Consider the following 16,348-nt stretch of genomic DNA (forward strand, 5'->3'; position numbering starts at 1 on the left):
AGAGGGTCGCGCATGAGGCATACATTATTCCAATAACTGATTCATTCCAGCACCACAAGGAACAGAGACCTCCTATCTACCTCCCCCAGGTACCGCGCACTGACGACCCTCCAGGCACCCTGCAAGGGAAAAGTCTTTCCGGCCCGAATACAACTAGTGTCACTTTGAGAGAGTAAACCTGACAAGAAAGAAAAAAGGGATGGATATCATGTTCGCAATGCCCCCAAACGCCAAACAATTAGAAACGAAAAGATGGTAGATTATTACACAAATGCCAGCTCGCCGCTGCTGGCAACCGGCAGGCCCTGGCTGCTGAGATTCTTCAGGGTGGGTGGTGGTTCCAGCGACATGCCCCAGTCCTGATTCTTGCTCTTCTGAGGGCTAGCCTTGCGGGAGAGGTGCTCCTCGAGATCGGAGACCATCGAAGAGCTCGGAGGCATGGCGGAAGCTCCTCCACCCGATGGCTGCAGGGGCTTTTCATGGCTCCCCGATGCCAAGCGGCGGGCACTGCTCAAACTATTATCACTCCAGAATCGAGGGAGTGGAGAAATGACGCCGCGGTAGTCGTGTGCCAGGCTGAGCTGGCTGCGACTCATCTCGGCGCCCTCGGCAAGCGGGTGTAGACTGGGCGGAGGCTGGAGATTCTGGTACTGAGAGAAGCGGTTGTCTTCACCGCCGTATTCAGAGGCCGACATGGCCATCGAGACGGGCCGCTCTTGGATAGATTGTCGGTATTCATCGGAGAAGGTCGACACCGAGACAGTGTCTGCTCGATTGCGCTGGCTGCGTGCTCGCTCGAGGGCGCGTAGCCCGGAGGAGGCGCGGCGGTCAAGCTGGCTAGCGAACAACGGGTTGGTCGAGTTCCGGTTCTTGGCACGGCTGTGCACAAAGGCCTCCAGGGAGTCTGCCTCGGAGGTGGGCGAATCGTCGGGCTCCACGGTTCGTAACGTCATCCGCTTCGTCGGGTCTGGGATGGTGGATGCCATGCTGTGTCGGGTCCGCGCATTGGGGGGTCGAGGAAACAGCGGTGCAATGTTGTTCAAGCTGTTCTCATCATTGGGGAAGGAGGCTTTGGCGTTTTGCCAGGATATCTGTACCACACCATGTCCCGGAGGTCCAAATCCACCGGCACCGTGGCCGGCCCCGCTAAGTCGTACCGGCAATCCAGAGGCAACAGATGAGATTCCACTAGACCGCTTGGAATATCGCTTCGAACGCACTGATTGAACAGATTCGCGCTTCATAGCCCGTGGTTGAATCGGTTTCAAGGGTTCGCGTCGGCTGGAGCGGCGGCGGCGTACGGGAGAAGGATTGTTGAAGGAAAGACGTTGAGTCTGCTTCTTAGGAGAAGACTTGGAGGGAGAATTGCTGGCCGGTTTCTTTTCGCCCTCTACAGTCGAATCTCTCAGCGGAACGAAGGTCCCTCTGGCCGGGGAACGAGGTGGCGGACTTGGTTGTGGTTGCGGAATCGGGGTCTGCTCTTTCCCAAATGATTCCATGTTCCACGTGGGCCCAAGTTCGAGCTTAGGCAGATCGGAAGCAGGGATGGTTGAGCTCAGCCAGCCATAGGAAGTGTCGTCCGCGGAGGGCTCTTCACGGAAAGCTGTATTTGAATGAGCGAGCGATGCATCCGGCCGTGCGGGCCGCGGAGGAGGAGATCCTTTTGGTTTCGAGAGCGCTTCTTCCACCGTAGATGACTTTCTGCGGCGACGCATGCAAAAAAAGAGAACCACGAGACTCAACACTGCAACGATAGGGATCACAACGGAGATCGCAATAATCCCGGCTTTCCTGTGAGAGGGACTGGCGGATGGGGAAAATGGATTGGAAGGGTCTTCAGGATCGAGATGGTCCGATGCTTTGACAATATCAAGCTCAAAGTTTCGCGTGTTCTTGGTGGATCCTTGATGCGCAGTCAAGGGAATGGTCCATTTCTGAGGCTGCATGTCCGCTGGAACGTGCCCGTGGAGCGTCTTGTTGCCGGAGTCGTAGGTAAGCCACGATGAAAGTTGCTGGTTCAGACCGACATCAAGCTGCACGGAGTTGTCGGTTACGATCGACTGGTTGAACACAAACGTAAAGTCCTCGCCAATGGTGGCTTCGCAGCCTTGAACCGTGTCAAGGAAGAGTTCGAGGAATTCAAGCTGAAGCATGATCTTCGCCTGGTCCTGGTAAGTATCCGTTACGGTGATGGTGATATTCTGGTTTACGGCATTATCGGACGGTGTGCCACTGAGCGAGATCGTGACATTATCCAATATTAACCAGTCGGGCAATTCAGCATCAACAGATGTCAAATCTTTGCTCGATGTTGGGGATCCATCAAGCGAAAGAAGACCTCGATAACTGGGACTGCTGAATTTCTGGCCCCTGGTGAGATTGAAGGTCTGGGTGGTCTCGTTAAACGCCAAAATGTGCGGGCCGATCACGATTTCGAATGTCATATTGACGGCGCTGTATCCAGCGACATCCGATGCAACAAGCTCGAATGTGAAGGCCTCTGAGCTTGAACCCGGGAAAGACGGGCTATTCCCAGAGAATTTCAGTGCTGCAGCGTCGAAGTCGATCCAGGATGGCAGTGGTGTATTATTTGGTGAAGTCCCGTAATAGATTGTGGAAGGGTGCGTGTTCTGGAAGGTATCCTTGTCGAAAGAAATGGTAAAATCATGCCCCGGTTGTATGAACAGAGTCGACGGATAGGAAACGGGACCCACAGCCTGCAACTGCGTGATAAGTGGCTTTCCCAAGGTTGGTCCTCGATCCGCCGTGACGATTAGGGTGACATCCATGCTATCAGACCCCGATCCGTTTGATCCCACGAGCTGGAACTTCTTGGGACCGGTGTCATTAGAAGGAGTGCCTGAAAGCGTCCGGCTGCTGCTATCCACTTCAAGCCATGATGGTGCATTTTTGAGCGAATATTTCGTGTCTGCGTCGGTGTTGGCAAATGTGCTGGCTGCGAAAACAAATTGAAAGTGCTGGTCGACTCGCGCGACTGGAGGTAATTGCGCATTGATCGGGTAGTTGGCAGATATAGCAGCTGCGTCGGTGGCAGATAGCAGGGCCAAAGCAACGATGAGAAAGAAAAGCGCCATCTCTGAATGAGGGGACCGGATGACGTCCGGCACACCGTTAGGGTTGTTGAAGAGACAGCGTGATGAGGCGCAGACGAGTTACCAAACTGCACGCCGGACAACTTCATTCAGAGGGTGAGAAGAGACAAGAAAGGATGGAAGGAGACAGAAGGTAAAGATTAAGCTCTCTAGACTCCTCGAAGGATCATCCTCCCTGGCACTCGGCGTGCCTAGGGGGCCGGTGACAAGGAGATAATCAAGGCGTGCCCTTTGAGAAAAGCCATACCTGGATATGTGCGACGTCAAAGTATGTAGCAGAGTGACAGCCGAGAATGGGCCCTGCCCCCGGTAGGGCTCGTGGATCAAAGGCCTAGCAAGGGATACTCCTGTGGCAGCCAAGGAGCACTGAAATGCCCAACCTCCACCATCATCTCTGACCCCCTCCAAAACTTGAGCAGGCAAGGAACACGGCAAAGGTGAAGAGAAAGAAAGGCCCGAAAGTGGCCTTCGCCTTAACTGGCATGTTCCTCGTCGAGGTCGAGGACCATTCGGATGCCGGTGCGCCCAGGGGCGTAGTAGTCAGGGATCACCTCACGCTCCTCGAATCCACAGCGGACATACAATGCCCGGGCGGGCTCCCTGGCCTGGTCCACCCAAAGTTGGATGCTCTGGCAGCCCTCCTTCCGCAGTCGTTGTTGAATGTAGGACATAAGCTGCAGCCCGATACCTTGTCGGCGATGGGTCGACACAACGCACACCTTGTGTAGGAGAGCTACCCCCTTCTGCCGCACATAGACGGCATAGGCAATAATCTCCGGGCCTCCGTCCGTCGCGTAGAGCACTCGCGTGTTGGGCTTCTTTCTCCACAAGTCTTCGCCGAAGCCGAATGCCTCATTGGTCGGGAATGTCTTCTTCTCGACGCGTGTAATCCGAGACAGAATATCCAGGGCTTCGTTCCTCTTCAAGGAATGGATGTCCGAGATGACCAGGTTGGGCATTCCGGGCAGTACCTGGATCGTGTAGGCGTTGAGAAGGACAAAAAAAAAGCGACTCATCAACCAGTGACAATGCCTTCCGCTCCCCCACATCAACTCAACTTCAACATCAACATCAACATTAACATCACACCATCATCAGGCCATGCCCTCCCAAGCTGATGACAAGCGCCAGGCCGCGCGCGAGGTCATCGACATTCTTCACGAGATCTCCACGCTCCTCGTAAGTGGCATGCCATGCGGCGGGACATGCAAGCGCGGGGCTGACACTGTCATTCATGCGCAGAATACCAACCTCGACCGCACGGAGCTGTCGCTCTGCGTGTCTCTGATCGAGAATGGTGTCAATCCCGACGCCCTGGCTGTTAGTAGCTCGTCGTCCTCGTTGTATCACCTCTAACTGCTCCCTCCAGACGGTGATCAAGGATCTGCGGAAGGAAGCTTCCAAGCGTGGTATCTCGAATGCAGCTGCCATGACAGAGTAGTTGGGAGGTGTATTTCTCTCGGGCGAGGTATTGAGTTAGAAGTCCTGGTGTGTTTCTGGTTCCTGGTTCCAAGCGTTGTGAAGTCGAAATGGCCGCTAGATACCCTTTGCATTTCTTTTCTTTCTTTCTTTCTTTCTTTTTTTTTTTTTTTTTTTTTTTGGGCGAATACAAATACAGTGTTGTCTGTCTACGGATTGAAGATAGTAGACGTGCAATCGGATAGATGCTGGCTACTTCTACTCGGTATCATAATCTCAACAAGACAGGCAACAGACAGGGGGCATCTCAGGCTAACAAAAGGTGAAGTAGGAATAGAGGAGCAATTTGGGGGTTACAAGGTGGTTGATCGATCACTTCGACGACTCGTCCGGTTTGCTGTCCTTGGAAGAACCCATGTCGCCCGACATGGCCTCCTCCGTGGCTTTCTTGATCTGCTCGCTGTCCGCGACCGTGGTCTGCTCCTTGGGTTTCGTGTCCTTCTCATCATCACTATCGCCCAAACTGAATGGGTCATTTTCGGCGACCGGGGAAGGGTCCATCTGAGACAGGGGCTGCCATTTGCTCGCCTTGTTGCCCGTTGAAGACTGCCGCTTGGCGGCAGTGTCAATCTCAGTGGGCGGACCCTCCTGGAAAGACACTTTGCGTCGGTCTGGCGATGGCGAAGGCGCCTTCTGGAACCCGGAGTTGGCCCCCGGACGGGGCGGGCGCGTGGGAGGAGCTGGGACGGTGTTAGCAGGACGTGGAGAAACAGCCAACCAATACTTACCCTCTGAGTCTCTCAGCTCAAGCGCCGAAAAGTCATCGCCCAACACCTGGGGATCTGCGTCATAATGTTCGCGATCTCCACTGCGACGGCCCATATCCCCACTGCGCCGTGGGCGACCATATGTCTGGGGAGGTGGCGCAGAGTAGCCGTCGTCCTCCTCGTCCACATCCTCCCCGTCAATTCTCTTCTTCAAATTCGCAACCCACGAGTTGACCTTGGTCTGTGTCTCCAGGAAACCTTTCTTAATATTCTCACGGATCACGGGCAGGTCATCTACCGTCACCATCTATCAGCTCTGCGTGACCGAGAAAAAGGGGTGCGCATTGCGCCCTACCATCAAAAAAGCTGTAGTCTCTCTCGTCATCCTCCTCGCTACCTCTGGGACGCTGATACCGCGGGTCACTCTCCCACCCTGGACGCGGCCCGCGGCGGGAGGAGTTGTAGTGCTCGGCGAGTTGGCGCGCATACCGTTCATCCGCCTCCACTTGTCTCCAGTCGGTGGTGGTGGGGGGTTGAGCTGGACGGGGCGGCTTCGGAGGAGGGACCATATCCTCTTGGGCCGTTGGATCGGTCATACCTAAGGTGGAACGGTTAGCGCCGTTGGTGCTGTCTGTAACCAAGTCACCACAAACCCAGAAGAGCGTTGAAGGCTCGTTCGACATGCCAATTGCTTGCCACTAATACTGCCTTGACCACAGCACCATCGAGAGACGGGAAAGCTTCCTTGAGAGTGAGTTCCGACTGTTCGCGCGGGCTCAAGGGCCGAGGGGGCTTTGGTGGGGGAGCCGGGGCAGTTTCGGGCTCGGACTGCGGCACCGATCCTGTCGCTGTAGATATTATTCCACTCTCCTGGGGCTCCTCATCATCGAAGTTTAACGGGCGAGCAGTCGTCGGCGACTCGGCGCGCGGGCTGTTGGTGCTGAGTGCCGCGATGGCCTTGTTGGGCGTGGACGGCTGGCGGGAAGTAAGCCACCATGGCTACAGCGGGGGGTCGGGGGAATCTGGAACGTACAGTCTTTTCTTCCTCTGACATCTTGTCGCTGAATCCCAGTCAAAGAACAGGTATGTGAGAGTGATGGAAGAAGGAGGGAAGAAACAGGCAGCAGGACAATAATCACGAGGGAAGGAAGCTCCAACCAGTGACGTGGGGTGCACGTGATGAGCCAATTGCCTGTTCGGGATAGGAAGGAGCAACTTTCTTCTTTCTTAGGTACACCTACAGCATGATCTCACAATGGCCTCGGAGCTGGATCTGTCCTCCTCCTTTATCCCGGCCCTGTATAAGCCCGCTGCATTGCTGCCAATTGCACGCCACAAACAAAGCTTGCAGTATCTGGTCGAGACCTACCCAGTCACCATAGTAGTGGGACAGACGGGCAGTGGGAAAACCACCCAACTGCCCCAATACCTCGACCAGGCCGGATGGTGTCAAGATGGGAAAGCCATTGCAGTCACACAGGTAAGTCGGTTCTACGAAGATGAGCTGCAGCGGGCTAATACCAACAAACTCAGCCTCGCCGGGTAGCTGCCACGACTGTCGCAAAGCGAGTGGCAGAGGAGATGCGTTGCAAGGTTGGCGAAGAGGTGGGATACTCCATCCGCTTTGAAGACTTGACCTCTGCGACAACCCGCATTAAATTCTTGACGGATGGAATGTTACTGCGAGAGGCTCTGGTGGATCCTCTACTGTCGCGCTATTCTGTGATCATGGTGGACGAGGCTCATGAGAGATCGCTTAGCACCGATGTTCTCCTGGGGATCCTGAAGAAAATCCGAAAGAAGCGGCCCGAGCTTCGGATTATTGTCAGTAGCGCGACGTTGCAGGCCGAAGACTTTCTGCGCTTCTTCGCCGACGATGAGTACAGGCCCGATGCCGAGCCAGCTGATCTGGGTGGAAGTGCTGGCAGGATCATTAGTCTAGAGGGCAGGATGTATCCGGTCGACATGCTATTCCTCGAGTCCCCTGCGGAAGATTACGTCGAACGAGCCATCAACACAGTCTTCGACATACATTCTCAAGAGGCAGAAGGGGACATTTTAATATTCTTGACGGGTCGAGAAGAGATCGATACTGCGATTCAGGCGATATCGGAGCGTGCTGCCACTCTCCACCCAAAGGCACCTTCATTGCTTCCCTTGCCTCTCTACGCCGGACTTTCGACGGATCAGCAGATGTATGTCTTTGAACCAACTCCGGACAATACCCGGAAGGTCATAGTTTCAACCAACATCGCAGAGGCGTCGGTCACCATTGACGGAATCGTATACGTGATTGATTGTGGCTTCGCGAAACTGAGGGCTTACAATCCTAATACTGGCATCGAAATGTTGACAGCTGTACCCATCTCGAAGGCTTCCGCCACTCAGCGAGCTGGCCGGGCTGGAAGAACGAAGCCGGGCAAATGCTTTCGCCTCTATACTCAGCAGGCATACGAACAGCTGCCCGAAGCCACAGTCCCTGAGATCCAACGGTCAAACCTGGCCCCTGTCATCATGCAGTTGAAGGCCCTGGGCATCGACAACATTGTCCGCTTTGACTTTTTGACTTCTCCTCCCGCGGAGCTGGTGATCCGTGCTTTTGAGCTTCTTTTCTCCCTCGGTGCGGTGGACGATTACGCCAAACTCACCAAGCCGCTCGGCATGCGGATGGCGGAACTCGCAGTGGACCCCATGATGGGCAAAGTTTTGCTGGCTGCACCATCCTTTGGCTGCTTGAGTGAAATTCTTTCGATAGCCGCCATGGTCAGTCTCCAAGGGGCTGTGTGGGTACAGCATGAGGGCGACAAGCGATCAGCCGAAACCAATCGCCGGAAATTCGCAGTTGAAGAAGGCGATCATTTGACCTATCTCAATGTCTACCAAGCATTCGTCACCAAGGGAAAAAAGGACTCCAAGTGGTGCCGTGACAACCTTCTCAACTACCAATCGCTGCTGCGTGCTGTGAGCATCCGTGGGCAGCTGAAACGGTACCTGGAGCGGTTTGGTATCCAGATCGATGAAACGCTCTCCACACACCGGGCCGTTGATCCAAGCAAGCAGCCTGAGCAGATCCAGCGGTGCCTAACAACGGGGTATTTTGCCCATGCCGCTAAGATGCAACCGGATGGGACCTTTAAGACTGTCAGCGGAGGACTCACTCTTCATGCTCACCCTACCTCGCTGATGTTTGTCAGTGCTTCACCCTCCATTAGTCCTGCTTTGACTGACTTTTATCATTAGAACCGCAAGGCAGACTGGGTCATCTTCCACGAGATCATGCAGACTGGCGATAAGACATATATTCGGGACGTCACGAAGATCGAGAAGAGTTACCTACTGGAATATGCGCCGGAGTATTACCGAGTGACTTGATCGGTGGGAAATATTTGAGCACAAACCTGGGAGTCCTGGACTCACCTCATCGAACGTCAATCTAAATTCTAGCAAATTTTGACTATTCAGCAATCCTTCTATTGGTCCTGGCAATCAAGACCAGGGGTCTATGCTCTTAAAGTGACGAGTCGGAGGCGAGATTGCTCTGAATCGGCACTCTGCCTTCAAGTCGCCGAGACATTAGACCTGTGCGAGGCAGCACGCAACCTCTAGGCTCTCAATCAGGACATTGAGGCGGTTTAGAGCCAATTCGATCCTTTGTCAAAAATGTCAACGGTGAAAATTGCACTTCAGAGCTGGAGTTCTGCCTTTGACATCTTTCGGTTGCACATTAGGGTCAACAAAAAACAACGTGAAATACCCTGAAGATCTATGGAATCGACAAATTCACTGGTCTTTTGTCCAAGGGACTGTGATGCTTCCTGTACTGGGCTTAGGGGATAGATTCTGTTAGCTACCATTGCATATTCATCTTCAGCTACTTTGGATGACCGAGACCAAGATGAGCTATTTATCTATGAAACATAGTACCCTTGACCGCTTCATTCGCCGTAGCGATGCATTATGAACAAGGGCCCTGATCTGTATAAACTGTTCTAAAAGATAGATACCATGTAGTTAGTTTTAGGCTGTGCTCAACAAGACGTCACGGGAAGCGGGCGATCATCTGCGGGCCGTCGACCTTTAACCTCTTCGACTCACCAACCACGCGAATTATTATGTCTGGCCACCACCACCATAACCATGGCCATGGCGGCCACTGCCATGATGAAGATGGCCACGATCATTCCAACGACATCACTCCCGCCGTGCAGTCTCTTCTCTACTCCCAGATCGACTTTGATTCCATCAACACACTCAATGGTACGTCCGACAGCATCTGATCCTTGGACCGTATATTGACTGGAGGAAAAGAGGCCACCCCCAAGGCTGGCACCGCCATTGTAAAGAAAACCTGGGCCGAGAGATTGAACGACGAGCCCGAACTCGAGAGCGACGCAGATGAGCAGCTTCTCATGTACATCCCGTGTGTTTTTCCAAATGCCCCTCATTCGCGATCTGTGCAAATCTAACCGGCCAATACCAGATTCACCGGCCAAGTCAAAGTCCACTCTCTCCTCTTCTACACCGCGCCCACACCCTCCGCGCCGAAAACACTCAAGCTCTTCAAGAATCGCGACGACCTAGACTTCTCAACGGCCTCCGAGCTCACCCCGATCCAAACCATTGAAATGCCACAGCCGGTCCCCGGCGCGGATGTCTTCGAGCTGCCCCTCAATCGTGCGCACTGGAACACGACCACGTCCATTACGATCTTTATCGAGGATAATTGGAGTGATGGGGAAGAGGACGTCACTAAGGTGGGCTACATTGGGTTCAAAGGCCAGTTTATGGCGTTAAATCGCGAACCCGTTAGCTTTTTGTACGAAGCTGCTGCTAATCCTAATGACCATGTGGCCATTCCTGGTGTCAATGGTGTTGGGAGCAGGATTCTCTGAGAGAAACAGTGCATAGTAACTAACAAGGCCCTCGGATGGAGAGGACATACCAAGATGATCAGACGAGAGCAAAAGATAATTCCAATTGTATTAATGAAGCCTACTGCATGAATGAATGAATAATAAATGAACAACAGCAATAAATTCCACAAGCCGCCAACGCCGAACAATGCTCTGCTATGTATAAAAGTGTAGGTGTTATGTCCAAAATCCAATCATGCCGCCAAAGGGGCAGCAGCGGTGCGGGCCTTGGCTCTGGCTTTGGCCCTTTCACTTGCTGTCGGCTGCTCCTCATATACCTGTCCAGGAGGCAGTTCACCCGTCGGAGCCTCGGGCATCTTCACCGGCGGCGCAAGCTGGTTCTGCAGTGCCTCCAATTCATCCTCGACCTCGTCTTCATCTTGATTCGACAAATGGCCCGCTAGCATTTGGCTCACCTCCTGAGAGAGAGAGAAAAAGAACCCATTTAGTTAGTCAAGCTGCTTGGTTAATGAACCCAGTGTGGTATCTTTCTTACCTCTTGATAAGCGCGCGCCTCTTCCGTCTCCCCCATCAGTCGCTCTACACTCTCGATCCCACCGATCTCCTTGTGAATCGCCTGCAAGACCTGGTTACCCTGCTGCAAACCGTAGAGCACATCCTTCTGCACGAGCGCAAACTCGACATCTCCGGCCAGCTGCTCCAGCTGGGAGAGCTGCTGGTCTGTTTTGGCGAGCAATGACTCCTGGTATTTCTTGCGCCGCAGGGCTAGCAGGGCCCTGCGGCGATCATTGCGCGCCAGGCATTCTTTGGCGATTTCGGTCTCGCGCTGGGTCAGGGAGGTGATGCGTCGCTGATACTGGTGGACTTTATCGCGCTTGTTCTTGATTTCGAGGATTGCTCTGTTGGATGAAGATCAATAGGGTGTTCAGGGTGGATTTCCGTGCGAGAAGTCATTCACCGGTCCTGGTCCGAGATCTTGTGCGAACTGCTGGTGTTTCCCATGGCGCATGGTGTTGTTGTGAAGGAGGAAGAGAGAAGCAGCAAGCGAATGACGTGGGGGGTAAAGGCAATACGCGGTATCGTTACCACTCCGTATCTATCTCCGCCTTCAACTTTTTTTTTCTTTTCCTTAACGACACCACCAAACAGACCACCAGAGATGCCGGCCAGGAACCGAGGGAGACCAAGCCTGAGCCAGGGCTTGGACCGTGAGGTATGACTTTTTTCTGACATCTTCGGCGCTTACACTAACACCCCACCGACAGGTCTACCAAGTGGTGCGCAAGATCATCGATGACCAGCCCGAGACCGGCCGCGTGCGTCTATCGGTACCAGCGATCTACGATTCAATCAAACGTTCCAATTCCAGCCTGAACCGCAAACCCAAGAAGCTACTGGAGGACAGCGTCGAGCGGGTGCTGGAGGTTCTCAAGAGCGATGGTCTCGACGGCGATGAGGAAGACTCGATGGACGGCGATTTTGAAGGGCTCGAGGACCCTCCGGCGACAGCAGAGACCAACGGCCTGAACCGGAGCATCGTCGGCATGTGGTCGACAACCTCGAAAACGGACCCGTCCCAGAAACCCGCCGACTCCAATGGCAATGCCCCGACCCCGAAACCGTCCTCTTCTTCCAAGCGGAGACAGCATGGAGGCGAATCGGCATCGAAACGGCGGAAAGCCGACGCCGCCATTGATCGATCACCGCCCACCCACGTCAGTCTTGCGGACCTGGGCGGACTGGACGATGTGATTCAAGAATTGGGGGATATGGTTATCTTGCCCATGACCCGGCCGCAGGTCTACCTGTCGTCCAATGTGCAGCCCCCGCGCGGCGTGTTGTTGCATGGCCCGCCAGGTTGCGGAAAGACCATGATCGCGAATGCATTTGCCGCCGAACTGGGTGTGCCGTTCATCTCAATCTCTGCGCCGACAATTATATCCGGGATGTCGGGCGAATCCGAGAAGGCTCTGCGCGATCACTTTGACGAGGCCAAGCGAATTGCGCCCTGCCTTATCTTTATTGACGAAATTGACGCGATTACGCCCAAGCGGGAAAGCGCGCAGAGAGAGATGGAGAAGAGAATTGTGGCCCAACTCCTGACCTGCATGGATGAGCTCGCCCTGGAGAAAACGGACGGGAAGCCTGTGATTGTTCTCGCTGCCACCAACCGCCCAGACAGCCTCGATGCAGCGCTGCGTCGTGGTGGCCGCTTCGACAAGGAGATCAACATGACCGTGCCGTCAGAGCCGGTTCGAGAGCAAATTCTGCGAGCACTTACACGCAAACTGCGCATGGCGGATGATTTGGACTTCAAGGCTCTCGCTAAGCGAACACCAGGATTCGTCGGTGCCGATCTGAACGACCTGGTGTCAACTGCAGGCTCGGCGGCCATTAAGAGGTATCTGGAGATCCTCAAATCCAACAGCGGTGAGGAGATGGAGATTGAAGGCGCAGATGAACTCAGCTTCAAAGTTCGGGAGCTGCGTCGTCTCATCACGCACGCCAAGGAGACTCCCATCGGCGAAGAAACCGAGACTGTCCTGGTTTCCAACGCCGACTTCTTCACCGCACTTCCCAAGATCCAGCCGTCCTCTAAGCGTGAAGGCTTTGCCACCATCCCAGATACCACCTGGGCCGACATCGGTGCTCTTGGCGGCGTTCGCGACGAGCTGTCCACCGCCATTGTCGAGCCCATCATGAATCCCGATATCTACGCCAGTGTCGGTATCACCGCTCCGACCGGTGTGCTCCTCTGGGGTCCACCAGGTTGCGGTAAAACGCTACTGGCCAAGGCCGTTGCCAATGAGTCCGGTGCCAACTTCATCAGCGTGAAGGGACCAGAGCTGCTGAACAAGTTCGTCGGAGAATCCGAGCGTGCCGTGCGGCAGGTCTTTGTGCGCGCCCGCTCATCAGTTCCCTGTGTCATCTTCTTTGACGAGCTGGACGCTCTCGTCCCGCGCCGAGACGACACTCTCTCCGAAGCGTCTGCCCGCGTTGTCAACACTCTCCTCACAGAGCTCGATGGTCTAGGGAGCAGCCGTCAAGGTATCTATGTGATCGCAGCCACCAACCGGCCTGATATCATCGACCCGGCCATGCTCCGGCCCGGCCGTCTTGAGACTCTATTGTTCGTGAATCTCCCCAGCCCGCTCGAGCGCGCCGATATCCTTCAGACGCTTGTGCGCAACCTGCCCATCGACTTCAGTGATGAACTCAGGAATATTGCGGAAGAGTGCGAGGGTTTCAGTGGTGCAGACCTGGGTAGTCTGCTTCGACGTGCTGGGTACTCGGCTATCAAACGTCGGGATACCATCAAGTTGGAGGACTTCAAGGCTGCCAAGGCCTTTGTACGGCCGAGTGTAACGGATATGAAGAAGTACGAGAAGCTACGAAGGGATTGGAGTGGCGGCGTCGTATGAAATGTCGTCGGTGGTGGTATATGTTTGAGCTGATACTGCGTATCTTTCTAATGACCCTTTATAAATAGATGATACCTTGGGACTGGATTTCAGGTGCGGTAGAAGCTAGAGCAATAGCGAGATGTTAAAATCAACTTTTATTTTTGACAGGACTATACAAAGAATCATATTATGCACAGAGTCAAAGGAAACACGATAAAAACGCCGTGCAAGATATCATGCAACACAAACCAATCCCCTACATCCACAACCGACAAGTACCGTCCGCTCCGGCACTGACACACCAGGCCTCGCGCGGGTGCCAGTCGATATCCAGGACACCCAATTCGCCAGTGATCTTGTGGCCCTTGAGAACCTTGAGCGGGACGATACTAGCATTGCTGAGCATATCGCCCGTGACACTACCATGGAAGATCTGCAGCGAGCCATCGTCACTCGCATCAGCGAACAAGGGGTACCGGCCACCGGGATGGAACTTGACCGCGCGGATAGCCTTGCGGTGATACCGCAGGGTCTTGTAGGGGCGCGGCGAGAGATCAAGATCATGCCAGAGGAGACGACGGTCGTAGGAGCCGACAATGATGTTGTCGCCGCCCGAGGCCCCGGCAGAGGTCGGGTGGATATCGAACGAAGAGATCCAGCGCGCACCGGGCTGCAGGATCTTGACCAGCAGCTGGCGGGAGAGATCGTACGCGCGGATGGAGCGCTGATTGGCGACGAAGAGGATCGGCTTGGACGGGTGGAAGTGCGCGGTTTGCGGGGCGCCACCGCCCTTCAGGCGTCGGCGGAAGGGGAATTGCGTGACGTGCTTGGAGAGGGTGTGGATGGAGATGGCGACAGAAGCGGGGGTTGACGAGCCCGGGCAGATGGTGACGAAGTAGTCGCCGCGTCGGTGCCAAGAGAGAGACTTAACGACGTATCGGAGAGGGATCACCACGCAGATTCCGGCGTCCGTGAGTGCGGACGATGGGCGTATCCATTGCGGTGGCGTGTTCTTCTTGTTTGCTTCTGCGGCGCTGGGGGCAGGGTTCGAGGCGGCATAGCCCCAGCCTGCGTCGAGGATCTCCAGACTGGCCTTTTCGATCTCTGGTTCGGCAATTGGGGGCACAGCGAGGTAGATATCGTCGCCCACGGCTGCGGCGAGAATGACCGCGTCTTTACCAGGGCGCCAACGGACCACATTGACCGCATCCTCGTCGCTCAGGGTAGCACTCCAGAGCTGGCGGCCGGTGAGAAGCTCCCACACGCGCACGGTGCCGTCGTCACCACCGGTGGCAAGCCAGATGCCCGACGGATCCACAGCGAGAGAACGCACACGGCCCTTGTGGCCCCGGAATACCGTCGCACAGGTCGTTGGGAAGGGCTTCAGCTCCTCGGGGCTGGGAAGTTTGGGCAGAAGACTCTCGGGGTCGATGTTCAGCTTGCTGCGGCGAACTCTCGGCGCAAGGTAAAGATCCAGGCAGCGCTCAAACTTCTCCTTGATAAACTTCTCGTATCCAGGAACCCTCCGCAGCGAACCAAAGTCTTGGGCCAAGAAGTCCTTCTCACGGTCCTCGGGGTCAGTTTGCTCCCACTCTTTGCGCTCCTTCTTGTCGGGCAGATACTCGGCAGGCGGGTGGTAGCTCTCCTCGTAGCCAGGCGGAGGCAGTTTAGGAGCCGGAACGTGCATGATGTGATCCGGGCGTTCGGCTTCATCAGCCCACAGATCGTAGTTGATCACGTCTTCATCCGTCTCTTCCCTTTCCTCTGGCGGCCTGTAAGGCAGGATACGGCCCTCCCGAATGGCCTTGACGATCTTCATCACGCGCTTAGCCTCATGCTTAGACGGCACAAATCGCCGCTTCGGCTCCGGAGCTGCGCTGAGGGGCATGATCTCTTGTTGGCTGGTGAACCATTCCACGGTGGGCTCATACGGATCGTAGCCTTCCTCGGGGATCTCGTTCAATTGGACCTTCTTCAACAGCTCCAATTCGTCTTGGCTCAGCTGCAACGGCTTGCCAGTCGCGGGATCAGTAAGACCAGTCCAGCCCTTGGGGATTTCAATGCTGTCCAGCAATGCGTCCAGAGCCTCGCCCTTGGCAGGCCGCAGAATCTTCTTGCCGTTGATATCATAACCAATGTGAGGATACATGTCGTAGAAAGACAACGGGATGTCGCCGATGGTGTTGGCATTCTCCTCGGCCTCAGAGTAGTCCGAGTTGTCATCCGGGTTGATTTCGTCGTAGAGGAAGCGGTCGTTACCATTCGCATCCTTGACAACGCGAACATTTGGCCGGTCCCGGTCGACCTGCGAGACCGTGGTCGGCTTCGTGTCGGCCTGCTCATCGTCCGAGGGAATCTCGTCGCTGTCCAATGCATCTTCATCATCCTCGTCGTCGCTGAAATCGTAGATCAGCTCGATTTCAGACTCGCTGTCATCCTGCTCGCTATCCGACAAGTCGTTGGCATTGTCCGAGAGGGCACCGTCAAGGTTGTCGTGGTTCAGCTCATCACCCGAGAACACACCAGCTTCCTCCTCCACATCTCTCGTGACGGCCTTGCGCTTCTTGGAGGCCTTGGCAGCGTTCATGGTGCCGATTGAGCTAGGTCGAGCGTTTTGTTGCTCCCGTAATTTTTTTTTCTTTCTCTGGTCCGACCATCCACGTGACTCACCGCCCCGCCTTATCGTCTATCAGCAATTGTCAGCGTCAAAACTCCTTCTTCCCCGAGTCAGATTGCCTTGAATGTATACGTTAAACTGGGAGGCCTCTTGT

The 16,348-nt window shown here is 55.0% G+C and overlaps 9 protein-coding genes across 9 annotated transcripts; 4 read left to right on the forward strand and 5 right to left on the reverse strand.

Moving 5' to 3' along the window:
* Window positions 1-263: 263 nt before the first annotated feature.
* On the reverse strand, window positions 264-3,095 carry N7510_007483 (putative transmembrane glycoprotein; the record flags this gene model as incomplete). The annotated part of the gene is made up of 1 exon (XM_056979408.1): window positions 264-3,095. The coding sequence occupies one exon, from the start codon at window positions 3,093-3,095 to the stop codon at window positions 264-266; it is 2,832 nt and encodes a 943-aa protein (XP_056832451.1).
* Window positions 3,096-3,586: 491 nt separating this feature from the next.
* Window positions 3,587-4,072, reverse strand: N7510_007484 (GNAT family N-acetyltransferase; the record flags this gene model as incomplete). The annotated part of the gene is made up of 1 exon (XM_056979409.1): window positions 3,587-4,072. The coding sequence occupies one exon, from the start codon at window positions 4,070-4,072 to the stop codon at window positions 3,587-3,589; it is 486 nt and encodes a 161-aa protein (XP_056832452.1).
* Window positions 4,073-4,214: 142 nt separating this feature from the next.
* N7510_007485 (mitotic-spindle organizing protein 1) lies at window positions 4,215-4,554 on the forward strand (the record flags this gene model as incomplete). The annotated part of the gene is made up of 2 exons (XM_056979410.1): window positions 4,215-4,433; window positions 4,483-4,554. 2 exons carry the CDS (start codon window positions 4,215-4,217, stop codon window positions 4,552-4,554), a joined length of 291 nt encoding a protein of 96 aa, XP_056832453.1.
* A 350-nt stretch (window positions 4,555-4,904) lies between these two features.
* On the reverse strand, window positions 4,905-6,353 carry N7510_007486 (uncharacterized protein; the record flags this gene model as incomplete). The annotated part of the gene is made up of 5 exons (XM_056979411.1): window positions 4,905-5,272; window positions 5,321-5,593; window positions 5,655-5,897; window positions 5,953-6,274; window positions 6,333-6,353. 5 exons carry the CDS (start codon window positions 6,351-6,353, stop codon window positions 4,905-4,907), a joined length of 1,227 nt encoding a protein of 408 aa, XP_056832454.1.
* Window positions 6,354-6,554: 201 nt separating this feature from the next.
* On the forward strand, window positions 6,555-8,671 carry N7510_007487 (putative ATP dependent RNA helicase; the record flags this gene model as incomplete). Its single annotated transcript, XM_056979412.1, has 3 exons — window positions 6,555-6,779; window positions 6,833-8,488; window positions 8,540-8,671. The coding sequence occupies 3 exons, from the start codon at window positions 6,555-6,557 to the stop codon at window positions 8,669-8,671; spliced, it is 2,013 nt and encodes a 670-aa protein (XP_056832455.1).
* A 740-nt stretch (window positions 8,672-9,411) lies between these two features.
* N7510_007488 (PITH domain-containing protein) lies at window positions 9,412-10,191 on the forward strand (the record flags this gene model as incomplete). The annotated part of the gene is made up of 3 exons (XM_056979413.1): window positions 9,412-9,556; window positions 9,608-9,719; window positions 9,780-10,191. The coding sequence occupies 3 exons, from the start codon at window positions 9,412-9,414 to the stop codon at window positions 10,189-10,191; spliced, it is 669 nt and encodes a 222-aa protein (XP_056832456.1).
* Window positions 10,192-10,406: 215 nt separating this feature from the next.
* N7510_007489 (ESCRT-III subunit protein VPS20) lies at window positions 10,407-11,175 on the reverse strand (the record flags this gene model as incomplete). Its single annotated transcript, XM_056979414.1, has 3 exons — window positions 10,407-10,631; window positions 10,709-11,072; window positions 11,132-11,175. 3 exons carry the CDS (start codon window positions 11,173-11,175, stop codon window positions 10,407-10,409), a joined length of 633 nt encoding a protein of 210 aa, XP_056832457.1.
* Window positions 11,176-11,332: 157 nt separating this feature from the next.
* Window positions 11,333-13,595, forward strand: N7510_007490 (putative AAA family ATPase/60S ribosome export protein Rix7; the record flags this gene model as incomplete). The annotated part of the gene is made up of 2 exons (XM_056979415.1): window positions 11,333-11,386; window positions 11,439-13,595. 2 exons carry the CDS (start codon window positions 11,333-11,335, stop codon window positions 13,593-13,595), a joined length of 2,211 nt encoding a protein of 736 aa, XP_056832458.1.
* Window positions 13,596-13,833: 238 nt separating this feature from the next.
* On the reverse strand, window positions 13,834-16,164 carry erb1 (ribosome biogenesis protein ERB1; the record flags this gene model as incomplete). Its single annotated transcript, XM_056979416.1, has 1 exon — window positions 13,834-16,164. One exon carries the CDS (start codon window positions 16,162-16,164, stop codon window positions 13,834-13,836), a length of 2,331 nt encoding a protein of 776 aa, XP_056832459.1.
* Between the last annotated feature and the right edge of the window lie 184 nt (window positions 16,165-16,348).

Source organism: Penicillium lagena (genome assembly GCF_028827675.1).
Source record: "Penicillium lagena strain IBT 129212 chromosome Unknown utg000005l_segment0_segment0, whole genome shotgun sequence".
NCBI classification, from domain to species: Eukaryota; Fungi; Ascomycota; class Eurotiomycetes; order Eurotiales; family Aspergillaceae; genus Penicillium; species Penicillium lagena.